This window comes from Pteropus vampyrus, unplaced genomic scaffold, assembly GCF_000151845.1.
Source record: "Pteropus vampyrus isolate Shadow unplaced genomic scaffold, Pvam_2.0 Scaffold1, whole genome shotgun sequence".
Classification (NCBI taxonomy): domain Eukaryota; kingdom Metazoa; phylum Chordata; class Mammalia; order Chiroptera; family Pteropodidae; genus Pteropus; species Pteropus vampyrus.
The window spans coordinates 20,635,383-20,657,649 of record NW_011888782.1 but is presented as its reverse complement, the minus strand read 5'-3'; the positions used below and the strand labels follow the sequence as shown (position 1 = coordinate 20,657,649).

General features: G+C 49.8%; 2 protein-coding genes across 6 annotated transcripts in view; both read right to left on the bottom strand.

Moving 5' to 3' along the window:
• The window catches only part of VILL (villin like), a 14,661-nt gene extending 8,136 nt beyond the window's left edge, over nucleotides 1-6,525 (bottom strand). Inside the window, exons 1-8 of the mRNA XM_023526656.1 lie at nucleotides 4,552-6,525; nucleotides 4,304-4,378; nucleotides 3,818-4,023; nucleotides 2,401-2,509; nucleotides 1,060-1,170; nucleotides 581-780; nucleotides 138-216; nucleotides 1-39 (exon numbers count right to left, since the gene is read on the bottom strand). Of these exons, the coding sequence (XP_023382424.1) occupies nucleotides 1-39; nucleotides 138-216; nucleotides 581-780; nucleotides 1,060-1,170; nucleotides 2,401-2,509; nucleotides 3,818-4,023; nucleotides 4,304-4,378; nucleotides 4,552-4,818 (1,086 nt within the window). The 5' untranslated portion in view covers nucleotides 4,819-6,525. The remainder of the gene's footprint in view (nucleotides 40-137; nucleotides 217-580; nucleotides 781-1,059; nucleotides 1,171-2,400; nucleotides 2,510-3,817; nucleotides 4,024-4,303; nucleotides 4,379-4,551) is intronic.
• An 8,377-nt stretch (nucleotides 6,526-14,902) lies between these two features.
• Nucleotides 14,903-22,267, bottom strand: part of CTDSPL (CTD small phosphatase like) — a 118,999-nt gene continuing 111,634 nt past the window's right edge. For all 5 annotated transcript variants that reach the window (XM_023537106.1, XM_023537073.1, XM_023537234.1 and 2 more), the window contains 2 exons: nucleotides 21,956-22,141; nucleotides 14,903-18,597 (listed from right to left, as the gene is read on the bottom strand). In XM_023537106.1, the coding sequence (XP_023392874.1) occupies nucleotides 18,472-18,597; nucleotides 21,956-22,141 (312 nt within the window). In that variant the 3' untranslated portion in view covers nucleotides 14,903-18,471. The remainder of the gene's footprint in view (nucleotides 18,598-21,955; nucleotides 22,142-22,267) is intronic.

Sequence of the window (22,267 nt, the reverse complement as noted above, 5' to 3'; positions counted from 1 at the left end):
GTAGATCCTGAAACCCCCCTGGTCTAGGATGTAACAGTCCTGGGAGCAAGCGTGAGGCTGGTCAGTAGGTGGTCCAGGCTGGGTGGAGTTGTGTGGTGGGTGGGGACATAGGGTGGCTGGGGCCAGACTTGCCTCACCTCCTCATGCAGTAGGTCTTGGGTCAGTGGACGAGTCGCCAACTCCTGGATCACCAGGTCCTCACCCTTATCGTAGACACTTGGGGACAGGCATCCAGATGTGGCCATCAGCCCCTCCCTGGCCTGGCTCTGCTCTAGCCCCCTTTAGCTCAGAGGCAGAAGGCACGGGGCCTGGGCCCTGAACTGAAGTCTTGACTTCACAGTAGCCTTGCTGTGGAGCCTCAAGCAACTGCCTGGCCCTAGGGCCTTAGTCACCCTGTCTGTATAGTGGGTTTCTCTGAAAGGCAGAGTACAGGCTGGGCCCAAGTTCCCACATGGTCTGCCCCAGAAACCCGTGAGCCTTTTCTGGAGGCCTTTCTAGAGACCCTGTGTCATTGAAGTAATGATGGACATGCCAGCCTGGGCAATTCCACCCACCCTACCCACTCCCAAGGTCTGCTCACTGGTAGAGGCAGACATTGGCCTTCTGTAGCTGGTTAATACTCCCATTGGGTATGGCGGTGTACAGGTTGCCCACTCTGCAGCCCAGCACAGCTTCCATGATCTCCATGAGATCAGTGGCTTTCACCTCATCATCCACCACACCAATCTGTGCACGACCACCATGTTCCTTTTCCTGGAGGTTGCAGGTTAGGGCCAGACCCTGCCGGAGAGGATATGGCAGTCAGGGCTTCCCCAGCATGCCGCCCTCATCCCTCAGATAGTCCATCCCACATCCTTCCTGTCACCGCTCAACTCCCAGAGGCTGGTGGAGAGTGTCCCTTTATCATGGCATCCAGAGGGTACCACCACTCCCACGTCTGGACTCAGCTTGCACTTGTAGCTGAATTTCAGGTTGTAGCAGAGAGCCAGGCTCACCTCCTGGGGTGGCCACCCTTCTCCCTGAGCCCAGCACCCCTAATTTCCCAGGGTAGACACTGACCCGTGCCTTCTTGGAAATGCTGCTCGTGGGCCCATTCCACTGGATCATCACCTTGCCCAGGTCCAGCAGGAAGATGTCGTCGTTATTAAAGCTGTTCCAGGAGAGCTCTACCTGCCAGAGCCAGGAGGGCAGGGAGGGATACAGCATGTCACTCCACCAGCACCCAGATGGAGGGGTACCACAGCCTGTTCCCATCTACCTGCGCACAGCACAGTTGTCACTTGTCTGCATGAAGCTATGTACAACTCTGTGTATGTGTGATGGTGGCACTGTCACACATATGGTGTGCAGGCATGCGTTTGTGTAACCATATGAGACCTCGAGGGTCACTCCGTAGTTGTGGCTGTGTGCATCTTGAGGTGTGTGTGACTGTAGGTAATGCTGCATTTCACAGGGTGTACATGGATATGCATACAATGGGGGTGAATGTATCTGTTTATCCATGTGTGTAGATGTGTGTGTACACACGCACTTGTACATATGTGGGGGCACATCAAATGTGAATAAGTGTGTGAGCTCATGAGTGACAGTGTATGTGTGCCCATGTGGGGAATAGTGTGTTATCTATCTATGGACAAGAGGAAGTTATCATCCAGAGACACTTTTGAGAGTAAAGGGCAGGCTTAAATAATTATGGCAAGATAACAGGCAAAACCTGGGTCGCATGGTGTCCCTACATGACCAGGGATTTTATGGTCACAGAATCTGTGGGCAACAGTATGTGAGCCTGTGTGGGACTGTGTGTGAGTCACAGGGCTGGCACATACCATTTAGACAGTAATGTGTACAACTCAGGTGTCGCATTACACCAGATTCCTGCCTGATGGCAGCAAAATGTCTTGTTCTGCCAAGACCAGTGTTTTCCATTAATTTCCCAACAGATGGAAGTAAGGGGCACTCTGTTCTAATTTGCATAAGGGCATTGTATGGACTAGAGTGGCACTAGGGGTAACAGTGGGTGACAGTGTGTGTGCCTGTGGGTGACAATGACTGTGTATGAGAGTGTTGGGCTGTGTACCCCATACCCCAAATCATGCTCCTTCCCCTTGTACTGCCTATAAGGACCATCCAGGTGCACTATCTTGTTTGTCTCACCGCCCCGCCCCTCCCTCCAAAGTTCTTAATATGCCCATGAGGAAATAGAGGGTCAGTGGAGTCATGGTGGGGGTGGGGCTAAAAGCCTGGCTCTGCCTTCTCTCTCCTCATTCGAGATAGGCCATCTGGGAATGCTGACAGTCTGTGGTCCCCCTATTCCCCTCCACCTTCCATACTTCCCTATACTTCAGTACACACAGTTCTGAGCTGTGCCTGGAGGTTAAGTGGCACCCCTGGCAGCCTCACCTCAGTGGCTGACATGTGCTTCTTCCCTTGGATGTGCAGCAGTCGCTGGATGTTGTACATGTTGGTCTCCACATGCTTGAGGGCAGAGGCTAGGCCTCCTTTCCTGTAGCTGAGACGGAATGGGGTCCCACATAAGACTGTACACTGCCATGTGCAGGAGTGAGTGCAGATGCGAGCACATGTATGCACACAGGGGATGCGCATGTGCCTGCTGAATACATGTGTGCAAGTAGATATGAACGCACGTGTATAAGCACATGGCTACATAACGTGGGGACAGGAGTGTACATTTGTTTATTCGTGTGTAGATCTGTGGACACATGCACGTATATATACATGTATACCTGCGGGGACACAGTGTGTGTGCAGATGTAAATACAAGAATGTACACACACGCGCCTGCATGTGCACATACGATGCGCCTGTATACAAGTGGGGGCCTGATTATATCTGTTTATCCATGTGAATATAGATGCGAGTGAGTAGAATTCGGGCAACAGCATGTATGTGTGTAGGTGTGCTCATCTGTAGGTGGACACATGCAGGGGTGGTGTGTTTTCTGATGTGCATCTACACATGTGTATGTGTTCATGTATATACTATATGCACGTATTAAGTTCAACTGTATGAAACAGAAATGATAGAATATTGTCAATTTCCTATGGTTCAACATAATATATTGCAAATATTAATTTAATACATATTTGAAGCAATTTATAATAAAAGACATATTTCTACTGGAAACAGTAACATAAAAGCAAACTTAAAACGACACTGGTGTCTACTCCTGGAATGTACCGAAGAGAAATGACAAACGCGTCCACACAGAAACTTGTATACAATGATGGATGTTAACTAAACTTATAGCGGTAAGCATTTCACAATATACGTAAGTCAAACCATTATGCTGTTTACCTAAAACTTATACAGTGATGTATGTCAATTATATCTCAGTAAAACTGGGAAAAAAACCCCAAAAACTTATAAACAAATGTTAATAACGGCATTATCTATAACAGCTAAAAAGTAGAAAAAAAAAACAAATATTCACTACCTGATGAATACATAAATTACAGGTGGTATATCCATATATCACATGTCCAGAATGGGCATATCTGTACAGACTGGATGCAGAAAGTGTGGGGGGTAAATGGAGATTGCTGCCAAAGGGTATGGGGTATGGGGCTCCTTTTTGGGGTGATGAATATGTTCTAAAATTGTGATGTCTGCACAAATCTGTGACTATATTAAAAACCACTGAATTGTGAGTTGTACAGTATGCAATTTGTCTCTCAGTCAGGCTGTTAGCCATCCCAAAACGCCCCATATACTAGAGATGAGAGAGGTAGTCCCCTCAGTCGCCCAGCCACCCCGCCGCTCTGTCCCCTGCCCTCACACCCACAGCCCCCTCACTCACATGACTCTCCCGTGGAAGTAACTGTGGAAACAGTCAGACTCGTGCCCCTGCACCTCTCGGTGATGCACTGTGGTGTCACCCAGCACCTCCTGTAGCTGCTGTATAAAGGTGCCGGCCGCATCTTGCGCCTCAGCATCCGCCGTCTTTCCAATCCAGTAGTGCAGGTCGCTGGAAGCCCCCTGCGTGGCCTTCAGGCTCGGGGGGACCTAGAGCCCAGGTGTTTATGTATGTGTGTGGCGGGGGGGGGGACCAAGGTGTGTGTGGAGATCAAGGTCAAGGTTGAGGATGTGCTGAGGGTCTTAGGGAGACTGGGCAGGAGATCTAGAAGGGAGAGGGAAGGGCCGAGAGGTCTCACGGGCAGCAGCCCCCTGTGGGATGGGATTCTTGGGCCCCCAGCCTGCTTCACTCAGAGTGGAGCTTACTCTGCACCATCAGACTGCCCCGCTGGGCCATGCCACCCCCTCAGACAGACGCCTTAATGCTCACGTGAAGGATGATGTAGCAGTGTTCCTCGAAGAAGTTCCCGTAAGCCCTCTTGGGTAGTGGCACCATCTTCAGGTTCTGGGAGAGGCAGGTGCCTAGTGACAACTCAGGGGACCCACCCTCACCCATGCACACCCGTGATCCTCTGGGGTGGGGGGAGGGAGCTCTGAGTTGAGAGGTGGGAGAAACCTCGTCTCAGAGACCACACACTCTCTGTGGAACCATCTCTGCTGTCTGGTTGTGCCCCTCACCTCAATGATCCATATGTGGAGGTCACTGTGGCTCTTGGTGGCTGGGAGGCCCTTGCTGATGTCCATCCTAGGCTGGGTGGGAGTGAGGGAGGAAACAAGAGTCAGAGTTCTCACACCCTGGCTGCCTGTACTCTGGGCTCCAAGCGAGAACTCCCCATGCCTACAGCTCTCCAAAGCATCTTCATCATAGCCTGTGCCTTTTAGTAGGAGGGCCCTATAAACACACAAATGCCAGCAAAACAGCACAGGTCCTGCAGACGTGGGCATAGAGGCTTCTTAAACAGGGACTTGATCGTACTCTTGAAACAGAGCTGAGCTCTGTGGACAGGGATAGGCTTTAAACATAGGGACAACCTATGCAAACAGACAGGGAGCTAGAAACAGGCTACGAAGACAGTCACGGGATCTCCAGTCAGGATAGCCACTGTAGACAGTGATAGGTTATGCGGACAGGCAAAGACTCTGCTAGTAAGAACAGATTCTGCAGGCAGGGACAGACTCTGCAACCAAGGAAGGGTTCTTGAAATGAGACCGAATCCTATAGACATGGATGGCCTCTGCATACAGGAGCAGAGCTGCAAATAGGCATAGGTTTTCCGGACCTTTAGGAACAGGCTATGCAAAGAGACAGTACCTGCAGAGAGGGATAGGCTATTATAGAAAAAGGCTCTGCATATAAGCACAGGCTCTGCAAGCAGGGACCGCTTCCTCAAATGAAAGGGATGCAACAGGCACAGTTTTTCCTGATGGAAGTGAATTCTGTAGACAGGGACCATCTGTGTGTTTGAGGACAGCCTGTGCAAAGAGACAAACTCTACTCAGGGAAACTCAGGCCGGGCAAACGAGCATAGCTTATCAACACTGAAAAAAAAAAAAAATCCCTCTACAAACAAACAGTCACAGCTTCTACAGGCACTGAAGAACTTCGCAGACCAGGAAGGACTTTGCAAATGTCCCTAATCCTAAGACAGGGACTCTTTGCATGAGGGACAGACTCTGCAGATATGGACAGGTATATGGATAAGCAAGGTCTGCAAACAGGCACAGCATCTTCCATCAGAGAAGTGCTTCCCAGACAGAGGCAGACTCTTGAAAGAGGCTGGGACAACCTCAGGAAGTAGACTTGAAGCCTTCCTACAGAGAGATGAGAGTGGGCTGGGCAAACATTCATGAGCTCGGCAGAGAGATCCAGGCTCTGAAAAAAGATATAGGCTCTGCAGAAAGGGCCTCTGTAGACAGATTTTGCAGATAGGGAGAGGTTCTGTAAGCCCACACAAGCTCTGCAAACAGACAGGCTCTGTTAACAGTGATGCCTTCTTCAGATATGGCAGGATATGCTGAAAGGAGCTGGCAGAGAAACCAGCTTTGTGATCAAGCACAGATGCCCCCGAAACAGGGTGGGTTCTGTAGAGAGCCCAGGTTCTGCAAACAGGGGCAGGCTTTCTAGAAAAGGACGAGTTCTGGAACTAAATAAAGCTCAGTCCATAGGGACAGGATCTGCTAACAGGTACACATAGAATTAGGAATAGAGTGGGCAGGTGGGCATAGGCTCTGCGAATAAGGACAGAAAGTCACAGGTGCTCCCTGATAGACACAGCAACTTTGACAGTGATAAGCTCTTCATAGGAATAGGGCCTGCAACTGAGTTTCTATACAGAGAAATTCAGGCAAAGGTCCTGAAAAATGTCATAGACTGGACAAGGAGGGCTCAAGTTCTGCAGACAGAACCAGGATCTGAAATAGGAAAAGACTGCAAACGGGGACATTGTCTATAGAAAGAGACATCTGCTGCAGAGGAAATGGGTTCTGCTGACAGAGACAGGCACCATGCACAGGCAAAGCTTTGCAAATAGGAGATGTCTTTAGGCAGAAAGAGGTGTCCCAGACAAGGACAGCAGACAAGGGATAGGCGGTGCATGCAGTCAAAGCCAATGTCAAACACAGGGAAATAGGGACAGACTGTTTAAAAGGACCCAGGTTCTAAAAAAAAAAAAGACTCTGAAAATAGACACAGGCTCGGAACAGAAACAGGCTCTGCAGACAAGACAGATTCTGCAGACTCGGGACAGACTGCACACAAGGACTGAATCTGAAGCCCATGAGACACTGTAGCAAGTGACAGGCTTGGCTAACATGAGCGTAAACCAGGTGAATCAGGCATAAGCACTTTTAAATTCTTGAAACAAAGCTGAACTCTTAATACACACAGGCTCTGCAAACAGCGACTTCGCTCACTTGAGTGTACGCACTGTGGCTCTGAGTGTGCACAAGGAGAGAGAAGTGTGGAATGAGACAATCCGGGGAGGATCAGAGCTGCCGATTTTGTTACATCTCCACCATGTGACTCTCAACCCCAGGCTTCCTGCCCCACTCCTTCAGAAACCTCTGTGGCTTTGCTCATTTCTTTATCCATGGAAGTTCTTCCTGCGTCTAATCTAAATCTCGTCAGCTGCAACTTTTTCTTCTTGCTGCGGCTTTGCTCAACAGACCCAGAAGTCACTTCTTTTTGAACTTCTCATTCCTAGTGGCCCTGGTGTGGTGCTGACTCCTCTCCCCTCCCATCTCTGCTCCAGCATGTCTTATCAGCAGGAAGGACATCCTTGGCTCTGCTGACCTGGTGTGACCAGGGGAAACTAGGTAGGAGGGAAGATACAGAGTTACAGAAGCAGAGGCATAGCGGGACAGGTGAAACCAAGAGGCCACATTCCTTACACCCTTGTCCAGGGCTCCTGAAAGCAGGACTAGGCCCTCGTGAGCTCATAGTACATTGTGGGAAACACTCGACCCTCTCACAGAAGGCTAAGGTGGCCAAGCAGGTGTGTGTGGGTGGCGGGGGGAGCTGGGGAAGGAGTTTCCCAGAGCAGGGCGGGCAGAGGGGACAGGCTACAACTGCGTATTGATGCCTGGGGGGCCCCTCAGAACACCCTCTGGACACCATGTATGCTGCTGGGATGGTCTCCCTCACTAGAACAGAGATCCCCCAGGCCAGGAGCTTGTCCTCTTGTTTGATGCCAGCTCCCAGCTGCCTGACACCCAGCAGGTACTCAGCAAACAGTCGTTGAAAGACTAAAACCTATGGCCTGTGCCTGGACTGAGAGACAGTGAATGCAGAAGAGAGTCTGGGGCTCCGATTGCACCCAGAACTGCTCTTGCAGTTGATGGTCTGTGGGTGCGACCGTGACATGATTGATTGGCAGACACGGAGACCATGTAACAAGTAGTCTCAAGCAATAGAAAACATGGGATGACACCAGGTGACAGGCATAGTGACATTTGTTGGTGACGGGTAATAGCGGTGACCAGTGAAGCGACCAGGGCACAAGCAGTGAGCAGAGCTACAACTCTGAGCTGTAGGTCGTGCGACAGTGTGAAATGGCAACAGAGTGAGTGACGGGGAGACTGGCTGGCCTCAGCACCGTGGTGGTCGACAGGTGGGACAGGAAAGTCAACCTGGTGGCCAGAATATTGCAACTGGGCTGATTTCTCTGGGTGGGGACAGCACCGCACCCAAGGGGCTGGGAAGGTGCCCCAATATTCAGGTCTAAACTGGGGGGCCAAACTCTCAGGCTCCTAGGGCCTGAGGCCCTCATCCCCATGTAACTTGTGCTCCCTGTCTTCCGACTGGGCTCTGCAGGGGGCGGGGATGGGGGAAGAATTGCTCAACGGGTAGGGGGTCCTTTCTTTCCCCCCAGCAACCCCCTTTTCCCCCAGGAGGTCCCTTTCTCTCTCAAGGGGATCCCTTCCCCCTCCCCGCAGAGAGTCCGTCTAACTCGCCAAGCCCCATCCCCCCCACCCACCTGCAGATGTCCCTTTTCCCCTGGAGAACTCTCTTCCATCACCTGCCCTAAATGGGGACCACTGCCCCCGCAGTGCCCTCTCCCTCCTACTGGAAGACCCTTCTTTTCCTTGAGGGCTGGCTCCCTCCACTCGGGGCCCCTTTTCTTTGGCAGAGGCCCTCCTCTGACAAACTCTTATCTCCCCACCCCTGCTATGCCCCTCCTTTCCTGGGTGCCCCTCTGTACCCACTGGGCCCTCCTTCCTTCCCTCCATGCACCCTCCCTCCCCAGAACCCCCTTCTCTCTTGACTTTCCCTTCCCACTTTCCTCCTCCAGATGTCCCCTTCTCTCCCCGAGTAGCCCCTCCTTCCCCCAGGTGCGCCCTCCCTTCCCTGGCCTCCATGTCTCTCTCCCAGGTTCTCGGCCCAGACACTCCCTTCTTTACCCCACCACCCCGTCCTTTCCCTGGTGTCCCCTCTTTCTACCCAGGTGCCCCCTCACTCCTCTGGTACCCCTCTGTCTCCCCCAGGTGCTCAACTTCCTCCTCCTGAAAGACCTGTGAGGGGGTGGGCCCTGAGGTTACTTTGCATGACTTTTGGGAAGGGGAAGGGGCGCTGCCTGCTCCAGAGGAGGAAAGGAGAGCCTGGAGACCCCCGCTCCGCCCAATATAATCTCTGCCTCTCTCTTTCCCGCGGGCCACTCCAGCCACAGCCTCCCTTGTCCCCATGAGTGTTCTCACTGGTTGGTCTGCTCGCTGCTTCCCCAGTTCTGCAAGCCCCTCGGCAACCCTGAGCCCTGTGCCCCCACACCGTACACCCCTGAATCTGAAGGGTCCTCGCCGCCCCCCCACCCCGCCCCGGGTTCTCCAGAGCCCCTTGCCCAGCTGTGCCCCATGCCCCTTCCCTGCCAGGCGTACCTGCTGGAAACTGCTGGTGCCTTTGCCCTGCCTGTGGGCAGTGCTGGGCCTGGCATGGGGCCGGGCTCTGCCAACTGCCCTCCCTCCGCTGTAACTCAATCCCTGCTCCCTGCCCTGTAGGACACACCCCACTACAGGGTGGGCTGGGCATTCAAACAGTCAATCAGTTAGTCAGTCAACAAACAATGGCTTAGCTCTTTGAGAGCCAAACCCCTCCTCAGGGTCATGGTTGGTCAGCCAGGCCTCACCTCCTGGGTAATGGTGCCTACAGAGAGCCAGAGATGGAGGCCTGGGCTGGGCCAAGATGTGGGTGTGGAATATACTATGACTCCCCTTTTCTGAAAGCCCAGTTGGGCTCCTGATTCCTGATCCCCAGGCCAGACACTGCAGCAAATTTTAGGAGGAAGCAGGATCAGGTTGGTGGGGGTATCGCAGAGGCTGTCTGGCTCTGTGAGACCCAGGTCACTTCAGGAGGTGAGGGAAGGTACCCAGGGCTCTCTAGCCTCTCTGCTGTCCTCTCCACTCCCAGTTTGGGCTTAATGCCCAGCACAGCCATCCACAGGGAGCCCTGATACCCATCGTGGGAGAGGCCAGTCCACGCTTACAGAGAAGACACCTCTCCCACACCCTGGGCTGCCTCCTCCTTTCCTTTCTGATTGGGGGGTGTGGAGGTGCTGGAAACAGAGCCTCCAGAGACACTTCCACTCCTTACCTTAGGCCAATGGCCACAGTCCCAGCCACAGCCCAACCAGTGTGGATGCGCCTTCAGGATACGCTGCTAAAACCTGCCCATTGGCCTCAAAACCCTTCCCTATGTCCAGTCCTCACCCCCACAGCTCCCTGTTGCAGGGTAGGGGGGGCTCTAAGAAATCTGGGTTCATCTGAGCCTGGTAGGACCTACTGCCATGTACAACTGTGTTTGACAGATGGAGTCAGTACGTGAAAGGCACTTGGTCAGGCCCTGTGCACGTCTGACATCGTGTGTGAGAGAATGCCTGTTTAATCCTGTTTCCAGTAAGTGACGGCGTGTTTGGCTCTGCCTGTGCATACCTGTTTCCCTGTCTCCCTTTGTCCCTGCGCCCAGCAAAATTCCATGGACTCACTTCTTCCCACTGCCTCACCTCAGAGTCTCTCCTCTGTCCACTCTGGCTGGTCTTTATTCCCACAGCCCCTAGAAATGGCTCTTTCCTTGTCACCAATGCCCCCTCTCATCAAAGCTGGCCATTGGTTCTGTCTTTATCTTACCCTCCCAGTCACCCACCAGGGGACCCGCCGCCCACTCCTTCCTCTTGAAACAGCTCATGGCCCACGTTTCTTCCACAGCTGCTACATCGTCACTTTTGGGGCCTTTAAATGCCAGAGGACACAGAGCTCAGGCCTTAGTGCCTGTCTCTTTTCCATTTTCTTTCCTAGTTCCAGCCCCCAGGCTGTAAATACCACGGGGAATGCTAGTGTCTCTTCGGACCTCAACCCCCACTCCTCCCGAACCCCATCTAGCTGGTCACATCCTCCTGGCCCGGCTGACCTTGCACTTGACATCCACCTCAGATCACTCAGATCCACCTCCTCCCGGTCTCAGGAAATGGCATGAACATCCAGCTGGTTGTTCAGGCCCCCAAACCTGGGAGCCATCTGGGGTCCCTCTCCTTCCCTTCCATCCTCAGGGCAGCCACTGGCCAGTCTGGTTCATCCTGGACTCCAAGTCTGGCCAGCCCTCTCACAACTGCCCCGCTCTAGGAGCCAGCCTCTCTCACCACCTGGCAGCCCGAGCTTCCCTCTGTCTCTCTCAGTCTCTCTGGCCCCTATGTCCATCCTCCCATATAGCCAGAGGGATTTTTTTTTAACCATAAATCAGATCACATCACTTACCTTTCAGTAGCTTCCTGAAAATAAAACCCCCAAATCGCCTGTTCCCCTGGCCGCATCTCCTGCCACTCTCTCTGCATTGCTGTGTTCTAGCTACAAGATTCTTTTTGTTCCTTAAGACGCCAACCTCATCTGGTCTCTGGACCTTGGCACTGCTGTCTCCTCTGCCTGGAAACCTCTCCCCTAGATCTCTGCACGGTACACCCTTTCCACATTCTGGCCTCAGCCATAATGGCATCTCCTCGGAGGGCCTTCCCTGACCACCGTAGTCCTCGTCCCATTCTCCGCTTGCCTCATCTTCTTAGCAATTTTAAAAGCTGACAACCTTACTGATAACGATCCTTGTTTAGTGTCTGTGTCCCCAGCTGCAATGTGAGCCCCTTGTGGGCAGGGCCTTGCTCACTGCTGTATCTCCATGTCTAGAATGGTGCCTGGTACACAGTAATTGTTTAATAAATATTTGTTGACATGCTCCTGTGGCCTGTGCCTGATCTGGTGGGGGTGTGTTTGGACTCTTTGCCAGGCTCTGTCCTGAAGCCTGGCCTCAGAGTTGACTTCTCACCAGAGCCAGGTTCCAACCCCAGCGGAAGCGCCTACTGGCTGAGTGACTTTGGAGACATTTCTTGGTTATTTCTCTGAGCTGACATTCTCTCCCCTGAGAAGGCAGGGGAGGTCACATCTGCCCACCACTCTTCTGGGCAGGACACCGTGTCTGGCACAATCCAGCCTTAGTGGCTTAGTGAGGGGCACAAAGGCCTCTCCAAGGCCCCTTCTGTCAGAATTCTCCAAGTCTCAGATTCTGAAGACCTTGGGTAGGCAACACTGCCCTAGTCCAGAACAGCCCCATCCTGAAACCTGTGATCTCAGGCGCTGGAGAGACAGACAGTGGGCCCTAGGGCCTGGCCTGGGGCCAAGATAAGCAACACTGATTTGTCTCCAGTTCATGGGATCACACCCACGGCACAGAGAGGAAACTGAGGCCCATGGTAGTGCTCACAGGCAGGGTGCTAGGAGGACAAGGAGGTGCCCAGCCTCTTCCCCCATTCCCTCCAAGAGCAGGAAGGGAGCTCCGCCACCACTTCTTCCTGTTTGGCTGCCCTCCCATGGATCAGGGCCTGGCGTCGGAAGGGCACTGAACCTGGCTCGCCTTGGTCAGCACCGCCCTGGCCATGGTTCCCTCTTCCCCCTCGCCTCTTTCCGCTCCACATCCCTCCCCACACTCCCTCCAGGCAGGTTCCAGGGGTCTCGACTGTTACTTTGTTCCTTCCAAGATCTTCCAAGGCCCAGCCTGCAACAGTCCTTATTAACAAAGGCAGAGGTGTGGCCTGGGGTGGGCGGGGCAGGCGCTGGAAGCCAGACCCGCCCCAGGCCCCGCCCCTTTAGCACCGCCCAGTAGCCCCCGCCCCTTTAGGCCCCGCTTTCAGATTTCCTTAGCTCGGTTTCCCAGGTCTCACTCGAGTCCCGTCCAGGCAGGTGCACAACGGCGCTCCTCGCGGAGACCAGGTCCTGCGGCCGGGTGCGCCCCGCCGGAGCGCGGACAGAGCGTGGGGGGCTGGGCGTGCGACTGCCTGACTCGCGTCCTGAATCCCGCTGCCTGGAAAAAAGGCCCTTGAAGAGAGCAAACTTGGGCTCGCGTGGGCCTCCCACGTCTGGCTGCCGGTCTCAGAGGGGCAGTGACATAGGCACCGGGGCGCGCACGGCCCGAGAGCGACTACCCTGAGGATGCCGTGGGAATTTCCAGGGCCCGAGGAGGCGGGGCAAGTCCCTGTGTCCGAGGGGCCACCACACCGATAGGCCCCAAGAAGAGCCCTAGGTGTCTGCAAACGAGTAGGTGTCACTTCCTAGCAGACCCGTGTGTCCCTGCCCAGCCGCGCACCCAGACTGCTTGGGTGAGATCAGCTCAGCACCTCCTCAGGGCCAGTCAGCTGTTACTGACTTGGGAAAGGGGAATGGCAAGGCTCAGTTCCGGTGACCCAGAGCTCTGACGAGGAGTGGGGGTATCCACTCTGCTCCCGACCGCAGTGTAAAGTCGGGGCGCTTTTCACAACCCATCCTCACTTCCGCCTTGGGAAAGTCTCCCAGTGCCCATGTGAGGTTTTCTCTGTACTTTTCTGGGTTTCCTTAAATTCTGGTGAACACGTATGACTGATAGTTCAGATAAAACCATACATGTCACCTCCCCTGAGCCCTGCCATAGCTCTTTCGACATACCTGGTGTCAGGCCTGGAACAGTTTGGGGGACTTTCTTTTCCTCCATAGCTGGTCAGGGCAGGGGTCTTCGGCCCTGGCTGCACCTGTGAGGCCTATGCTCAGAGATTTGCCTTTAAATGGTCTGGGATACTTGGGGGGATCTGATTTCTAAGAGTCCTCAGGTGATTCTACAGGGCAGCAAAGCCAGAGCTGAGAATCACTGAGCTATTAGGTGCAGCTGTAATGGAGGTTGGGGTGGAAAACTCTGGAGCCCACACGTCTTCCTCCCGTGGGCCGGAGGGTCCAGTGAATTCTCCTCAGAGTTCAAGCTTTGTGGCCAGGCTAGCTGGTAGCTCTGAGCCTAGAGCAGCCTGTTGATCCACAGGCAGCCCTGGCATAGGTTCTGCCATGTAATCCTTCCAGGACTCTGCCACAGCCCCTACTGCACCCCTCATCCATAAGCTCAACAGACCCCCTTTGTCTTCCCTGGCTGGCTTTTCCCAGCCACTCCTCCCTGGCTTCTTTCTTGGTCCTAGAATACAGATGTTGTGTGCTCAAACAAAAAAAAATCAGGAGATGAAATCACAGTATGCTCAAATCCCAAATAAGTGGCCTCTTAATGACCATTTGTCTTTCCACTTTATGCAAAAGTATGAAGCAGTCAGGGGTGGGTGGACAATGCCAGAGGAGGCAAAAGTAGGCAGAGAGGGCCAGGCGGCAGAGCGAGAGACAGAGGGATAGAGAGGGACACAGCTGAGGAGTCCAGAACCAGGGGAAGAAACTGGGGTGACCTTTCTGGCTGGCTAGCTACTCCACGGTGGCTAGGGCACCTAGGGGCAGAGCACAAACTGTGGGGGACTTGAGTTTTATTTCTGGGTAAATATTAGGCTTCCTGGGCTGACACATACACTGTCTGTATTGTTCGGGCTGAATGTACATGCCTAGTAGGATCCTGTATCCTTGTGGCAGACAGAACGGACTGCAGAACATTGTGTCACTGGCTTGTTTTCTCATCCACAAAACGGGATGACCAAACTGCTTAGTTTTCTGACACTGGTGTTATCTGAATTAGGTGTCATTATGAAGTGTTCTAAGAATGGTGAGGCCATTCTAAAGGCTCTGCCAGGAGTCCCTAGCAGAGGGGGTACTCGCTGCCCTCTCACCTTCATGTGTGGAGGGGCTGGGCTGAGGGCAATGTCTGCAGGATGCTCCACTGTGAGAAAAGTCTCTTGAAGGTCCTTAGTCCTTCTAGTCTCTTGCCATGCTTCATCTGGTAATCACAGCATCCCAGTCAGTGTACCCTGGGCTGTGAGTTTAGGCACCCAAAATAGCATATACCATGCCTGTGGCTCTTATGGGGTGGGGGATACAGTTTGCTTAGGCTGCATTTGGAAAGGGCTGGAAGCCTTGTGGGAGGCTGGTGAACCAGACGGCTTCTGACAAGCCAGTGGGACAGAATGGGTGTCTAGCTCCCCCTGGAGTCAAGGTTGGTGGCTCCTGGGATCCTGAGGCCCTGCTCTCCCATCCATCCCTGCTGTGCAGGGGCAGAGAACAGAGTGAGGAGAAGCACTGCCGGTAGAGAAGCAGTCCATCCACAAGAGAGCGCAGTTTCACGTGTTTATTTTTGGCAGGAAGGAAATCATTGCAAGCCTCTTGACGGACAATGCTCGCCCCTGCAAACGTGCACATTCCACATGTAGCATTTCCACGTAATGCTGGATTGTTTATCACATTCAAATGTCCAACAGAAAGCCATGACTACCTAGACACCAGCATCTCTACTACTTGCGGGGTGGAAAGTGAGGGGTGTTAGTCTGCAGAGAAGCTCCCTGGAGAATGGAACAGGAACAGACACCATCAAATTACAGTAAAATGGGAACAGAGGCAGCCAGTCAGTTTTGCACAGGTAACTGCAAGCACTTCAAGCCATCCCCTCTTCTCTAATCCTGGCATGCCAACTGTCCATCACAGCACCTTTAAAAGCAGAGGCACAAACGTCACGAGTGTTTGACCATAGGGCTGTGTGGTTCTGGATTTTATTAGAAAGCCATCTTTAAAATACAGGGTTGTAAAATGTTGCCAGGTTATAGACTTACAGATTTCTTTTTTATACCAGAAGTTCAAATGCTGCAACCATGACAAGTCTTTAGGGCATTCTCATGTCTCCAGAGTCATCTCATCAAAATTGCACCATGTCAAAGGAGCTTCCCCACCAACCATCGGCCATGACAGGTGGTATTCCTTTTTAGTATACAAATGCATTGTTTACAAATAGCTAACGGGTGAAACCACAGATCCACATGTAGTATTCCAGAGCAATGGAAGACAGAGCAGTAACAAGCTCAGATGTGCCTGGGCACCTCCACTCGAGGTCCGGCCAGAGATGTCATAGCATCATAGTGGCCGGAGTCCATGATGCAAGGTATCCTGTCCCAGATCTTAATGTAAAAAAATACTTGTTCAGAAGACTGTGTTTTAACCTGGTACAGAGAGGACCATGGAAACTCAGGACATCAGATTTCTCTTTTGGCTGAAGAGTTAGGGATGTTTTGGTAACATTGGAAGTATATGGCACAGAGAAATAGCTAATAGGTTTCAATTAGGTTTTAAAGCCCACCATTTAATAAAGGTAATTAAAAAAACAATACCCGTATATTTACCTTAAAAACATAAACCCCAAACATTCATCTCATTTCTGGGCCTCATGTTAGAATTCTATTGCTTCATTTACATGTAGATGATTAAAAATATATATATATATAGATAGATATACTTTGATTATGTACATAAAGCAGAATCAAGGGTTAAAATAAAAATGGAATTTTGGAGTATGGTCAAATAAGGTGCACAGAATCCAGAACCCCAGAGGGTTTACTGGCCCTCCCGAGACGTTCTGTGTCTGTGGCGACAGAAACCGGGCCCCGACCTCAACGGCTCTCCACGGGACTTGTGCATGGCGTGCACGGTTTCAGGAACTACTAGGTGAAGTGTCTGGCTCAAGCCTGCCAAGTGTCTTCACTCCATCGGTCACTATTCCTAGGTTCGATTTCCCTGAAATCTTCTAGATTTTCAGCCCTCTCTGCCCCCCGCCACCCCCTGTTCCAAACTGGACCTTGCGATGCCAACAAAAGGGGAGCACGGGTGAGGCTCTAAGGCTCTCATCAGGACTGAGTTCTATGTGGATTTCGATATGACAGACACTTGACTGCAATAATCAAGACATTTAAGGCAGCGGGTTCATTTAATGACTAGTTTTCCAAATCAGAGTTTATGGCATGTGCAGATCTGCCATGTAACTGTTTTTATCTATGGTAATGCCTGGCAAGGGGCTGTTTCTATTTTAATTGGCATGTGGATTACTGGGTTTGGAACACTCAGAATGTTGGGAGACCTGGTTACCCCTGAATACTCACTTCTCTTCTGAACGCCGGGCAGTCCACAGACCAAAGTGCTGTTGGGAGGACATAATTGGCAGCTGGCTTCATTATTTTGTGAATAATAGCAAAAAAGAAATTTTACTTTGACCCCCAATTTCCAGTTTTCTTAGTGCCAGTTGCTCCCACCAGAACTCTGGCAGAGGCCCAACCTGCAGAGGACTAAGGCAACGGTGCCAACACAAAAGGGTTCTTTTTAATTATTTTTAAGAGTAACACTTTAAAGACTATCTTGTTGTCAAACAAGGAACATGGCACTGCTTAAGAACATCTCACTGGGAAAGGCTGCAAAGGGAGCTCTGGCTCCGGGAGAGAGTCCTTCCTCTCCCTGGTTGGGGACAGTGAGTCCCACGTCTAGATAGGCTTCCCCAACCCTCGGCTCAGAAGTAGGCTATGCTTCAAAAGAGAAGACCCAGAGATGGACTTGGGGCCATATCAGCGTGGTGGTTGGTTGAGGCCGCAGGTTCTCAGGAGAGAACAGTCAGCTTCTCACAGGATCTGATGTTGACTGTGGTTGAAAATGGCACCACTTGTGTGGTATGTCGGCCCTTTTGGCTTCGTACCCTTATGAACTCCCATGGCCAGGGCCAGGGCAGGGGTACAGGTGGTGCAGTCTGCGATAGGGTGGGACACCTACATTTCTAACCCTGTCTGAGTGTGCAGCTTAGCAGTGAGCAGATTCTGAGCATTAGGCACAGTGGCAAAGAACAGTGTAACAGCCGCTGGTCAATTCCATTTGGTGGCAGCACGGTAGCAGCAAAGAAAATTCCCAAACAGCTCCATTATATATCCAGCTTTCGGAAAGGAAAGATTTAAAAATCAATAAACAGAATAAAAAAAAAAAAAAAGTCTAAGGGTTTGAGTTTCTTGTAACTGCTCTACCTAACCAACAACAAAACAAAACACATACGGAAGTATGGCAGTTGTGTGAAAGCAGAAGTGACATGATGACACTTTTCGAAGGAAAAATGTGACCTCAGGACCAATTTGTCACCCTCAGAAATCATAATAATATAAAACAATTGATTGTTTCATAAAGTGTTGAGCCACACAATTGCAAATATATCCCAAACGGGGTCCGAAATGAATGGAGACAGACACAGTCACAGTCACAGTCACAAACCCTCCTACCAGGAGTCTGAGCCTGCAGCATGCCACCGGTTGTCAGCACAGTCACACCTGTTGGGAAACAGGCTCCTATGACTTACCCTCATCCCTCACCCCACCCCCCCCAAGTTCTAGAAAATCGTAATATTTATCTTCTTAGAGAATCTAAGACAATAAAAGACTGGAAATATGTTGTGTAGAAAAATTAACTCTCAGCTTAAAATAACATTCAAAAAGGCACTTCATCCTGTAGGAAAGAGATTCTGAGTTGGGTCAGCTGCTCTGAGCTGGGCTAGAGGGGACAGGTTGTCCGCTTGGAAGGGAGGACAGTTGAAAGGAAGTCCGATAGATATCAAGCTTTTTTTTTTTTTCATTTTTTTCTTTTTGGTATGTTTTAAGAAAAGCAAATCCAGTAAAATGCATGTCCCTTTATGAAATTCATTAAAAGAGTTCATTTTAAAATAGTTGTTTCTGTTCTTAAAAAAATAAAACAGGTAGGTATGGCCACATTCACCCCACGGCCTGGAACACGGAGTGTCCTCACTTTCAGCTCACAGGGAGCCGAGGCCAGGCAGGTCCCCAAGGCTGGGGGTTCCAGAGTGCACAGGCAGGAGGCGGGCAGAGGCCGGGGCTACCTATTGCAGAGTCTGTGCAGCATGCTGTACACGTCGTCTTCCCGGCTCAGGCCCTCAAAGAAGGGGATGAGGTCCAGTAGCTCCGTGTCTGTCATGTCATCGAACCAGGACTGCACAGGCACCTGGAAGACAGTGCACGGAGGGGACAGCTGAACTGTATGTAGGGCTGCAGGCTGCTCCGAGCCTGACTGGGTCAGGAGGACAGTTATCTAGCAAATCACCACCATCATCATTTTGTTTGTTCTTTTCTCCCAACTAAGATCAATCCACAGTGACCTGGTTCGGGAGATGGCCCAGGAAGGCAAGGTTACGTGTGCCCAGTTTGTGTGCATTTTGCATGTTTTGTTTTCCTGCCGCAGAAAAGGCAGCTGGAGCGTAGAATATGTGAGAACTAGCCTTGCTGCTTGCCAAGTTCCTCAAACCAGCGCCTCACACCTCAGAGCACCTGGAGGCAGAGGTTACCTGCCTGCCAACTACCGACACCAGGGAGCCTATATATAAGGCACAGGAGGTCACTGTGGCATGTTGTATGGCAAAGAGAAGTGAAGAACTTCCTCCCATACTCGGCAGTGACCAGTTAAAAGGAGAAGTATAACATTTCAGGACAATCTAAAGCCATGGGCCAAGACAGGATTTTCCCTTAGTTTTAGACAGAGAGGTGGTAGTAGGTATTATCCAGGGAGAAGAGATTAAGGGGAAACCAAAAAAGTTTAAAAGTAATATTTTGACTCTTTTACAAATCTAAAGACCACTTATAAACATAACAATTCATTAGGTAATTAAAAAAATAAACAAGGTAAGGATTACCAAAAATTAACTTCTCCTAGGGGAAGAAGCAGAAATGCGGGAGAGGGCAGAAATGGACACAAGACTTCTCTAAATTCATCTTTGTCCATAGTTTTGATGTTGGTACCATGTAAATGTATCATCGCATGATTGAAATAAAATTAAACCATTAATAAAGAAAGCAATAAAACATGAACCTAAGTGTATATAAAATTGGTGACATAACCACACAGAATTATTTTAAGTAATTTTAAAAGACAGTGTTCTGTCTATACATTTCCCCCCAAATCCTAAATGCATTCAATTGTCTTATTAGTAATAATATTAGTACTGCTATTTTGAAGTTATTATACATACTATAGAATAAATCAAATGTATAATGATATATGTATTTTTAGAATCAAGAGTTTCAGCATAATAGAAGATACAAAAACAAAGAAATAAAAATCCTATCCTGTTATTACATTGAATTGGAAAAACAAACGAATTAATGATTTAGTTTTCATTCTAAAAATATGCATATTTTAGCTCTGTCCCATAGAAAGGGCTAGAAGCAAAGGATATCCCAGTAACAATAAGAACCCACCCAAACTGTAATCTCTAAATACCATTTCCACTAATAGGAACCAAGCTCCATAGAAAAATGGCTGATTCCAGGGCTAAAGCAGGAAATGGACAAGATAAGCCTAGAACATCTTGTTGTACCAGAAAGCAGGAAGCTATTAAACACTACTGTTATTTGAACGGGTGTCCACTGGCCAAAGGTGAAGATTTGAGCGCACAAAATAATAATAAATGGAGTAAACTGTAACGATTAAAAAAAAAAAAAAATCCATGAGTACATGATGATACTAAAAAAAAAATTGTTGGTTACTTTCGGAGGTTGCTAGAACACTAATTAACTTATTACTCTGAAATTGCAGAATTAAAGAAAAAGAACCAAGACTATACTCTGACTTCCCCATTCAAACATTCAAACTGAATATTAGGGTAATCGAGCACTCAATGAAGGAAAGTTTGATTAAAAAAAATAGAATTCCAGCCAATAAATGCAGAAAGAACGAGAGAATTTAGCAATCACCAATTTTGCAATTTCTATTGAAATAGTGAATGTAGGCAATGATCAATGACTGCCAAAATTTTTAGATGAAAGAGTGATGGGGAATTTTAAAATGGAAGAATCGGGTGAACGCCACCTGAATCCAAAGATCAATTTAAAATCTTTACGAATGGGTCAACTGACATTATGTGTCTCCTGATGTGATACCACGAAGGTATACGATACCACCTATAATGTATTCTTAAAAAAAAAAAAAAATTGAACCTGAATCTTCTCAGGGATAAGCAATCTAACTACTTGTTTAAAGAAAATATAATGGCTAGAAAAACATATTAAATGCGACCATGAGGCTGCAACTAAGCAAATTCAGAATGTAGGAAATTTCTATTAGACAAATAACAAGAATTTCTTCAACAAACAAAAGGCATGGAAGAAAAAAGGGAGAGAGGAAGAAGTGTTAAGGTCATTAAAAAAATTAAGAGACATATTAACCAAAGCAATGCATGGACCTTGTTTGGATTCTGATGCAATCAATCCAAACATAAGATAACATTTTGAGGTAACAGGGAAAATATGAATACAGTCTGGATATTAGATAATAGTAAGAAACTGTTAGTTTTGTCAGATGTGATAATGAAATTGTGATTGTATTATAAAGCAATTCTTATCTGTTAGAGCCACATTATAAAATGCATTATGTTGAATTTAACTCAGTAAAGTGAACATATTTAAATATAATAAATTTTGAAAGTTTATTAAAATAATGACCAATCACTAACTCACTGAATCTAGTTTGAATTAATTTCTACTTTAAGTGGAACAATCCAGTTCTGGACTCAAGGGAAGGACCTTGTTTAGGAAGAAGCCTCCTCTCCAGGGAAAGCTGCCTGGGCTTAGGGCCTGGTGTGGTGGCCACTGCTGAGGGGTCAGCAGTCACCAGTGGGCCTGACTGATCTCTCTTCCCCTGAAGACGTAGGGTGGGAGGTGGGAGGTCATCTCTGCCTTGCTCTGAGAGTCATACTGCACCCAGTGAGTAGACACGAAAGGCCGCCATGCTCTGGGGAGTTTTATGTAGGAAATGTTCCCATTGCATACTTTTAAAATATCACAAGGGGGCGTAAAGCCTGCCAGCCTTATCTAAAGACCTTACAGAAGTGTTTTGTTCATTTCTGTTTCAGGAATACTTCTGTTGAAGAGGTCACCCAGTCCTTCTGAGTCTTTAGGGGTCCCAAAGTCCAGGGCAGCAGCCAGCTCCAGGCAGTTAACGACAGACAGAACCCTTCTCAGTAATAACATTAAAAATGTTAAGGAGAAGATACAGGCTGGTTGGGCACTTGCCCAGTGTAAGCACTGTTCCAAGCGCTTTTCACGTTCTGCCACAGTGACTCCGATAATCCTATGAGATCAGCAGTCCTACGATCCCCACTTGACAGATGAGGCAACTGAGGCTCAGAGAGGTGAAAGAACTTGGTCAAGGTCATGCAGCTGCTAAGTGGCAGAGTTGGGATATCACAAGGACAAGGCCAGGAAACTTTGCAAGTGGGCATGAAGGTACCAATGTGGTGGGTGCCCAGCAAGACAGAGCTCAGGTGGAGCCCCACATTCTTTTTTTGGCGGGGAGGGGAGTTACTTACTGCATTCTCAGGGTGGAAGATGTACGAGGCAGGAGAATTGTCGACGATGATTACTTTGCTCAGCTCCCGTCCAAGGCGACTCAGGTCTTTCACGTAGTTCCCACGGTGGAAAACACACGATTCTCTGAAGAGCCGGGCTCGGAACACGCCCCAGCGGTCCAGCAGGTCAGCCACAGGGTCTGCGTACTGGAAAGCAGGTGTCGCAATGAAGGCCGGGTGCCTGAAAGAGCCTGGAAACCCTGATCTATTGTGGCAAGATGCAGCTTACTTTTCTAAAAAGGGATTTAAATCATCGGATGTTTTAGGATCCTG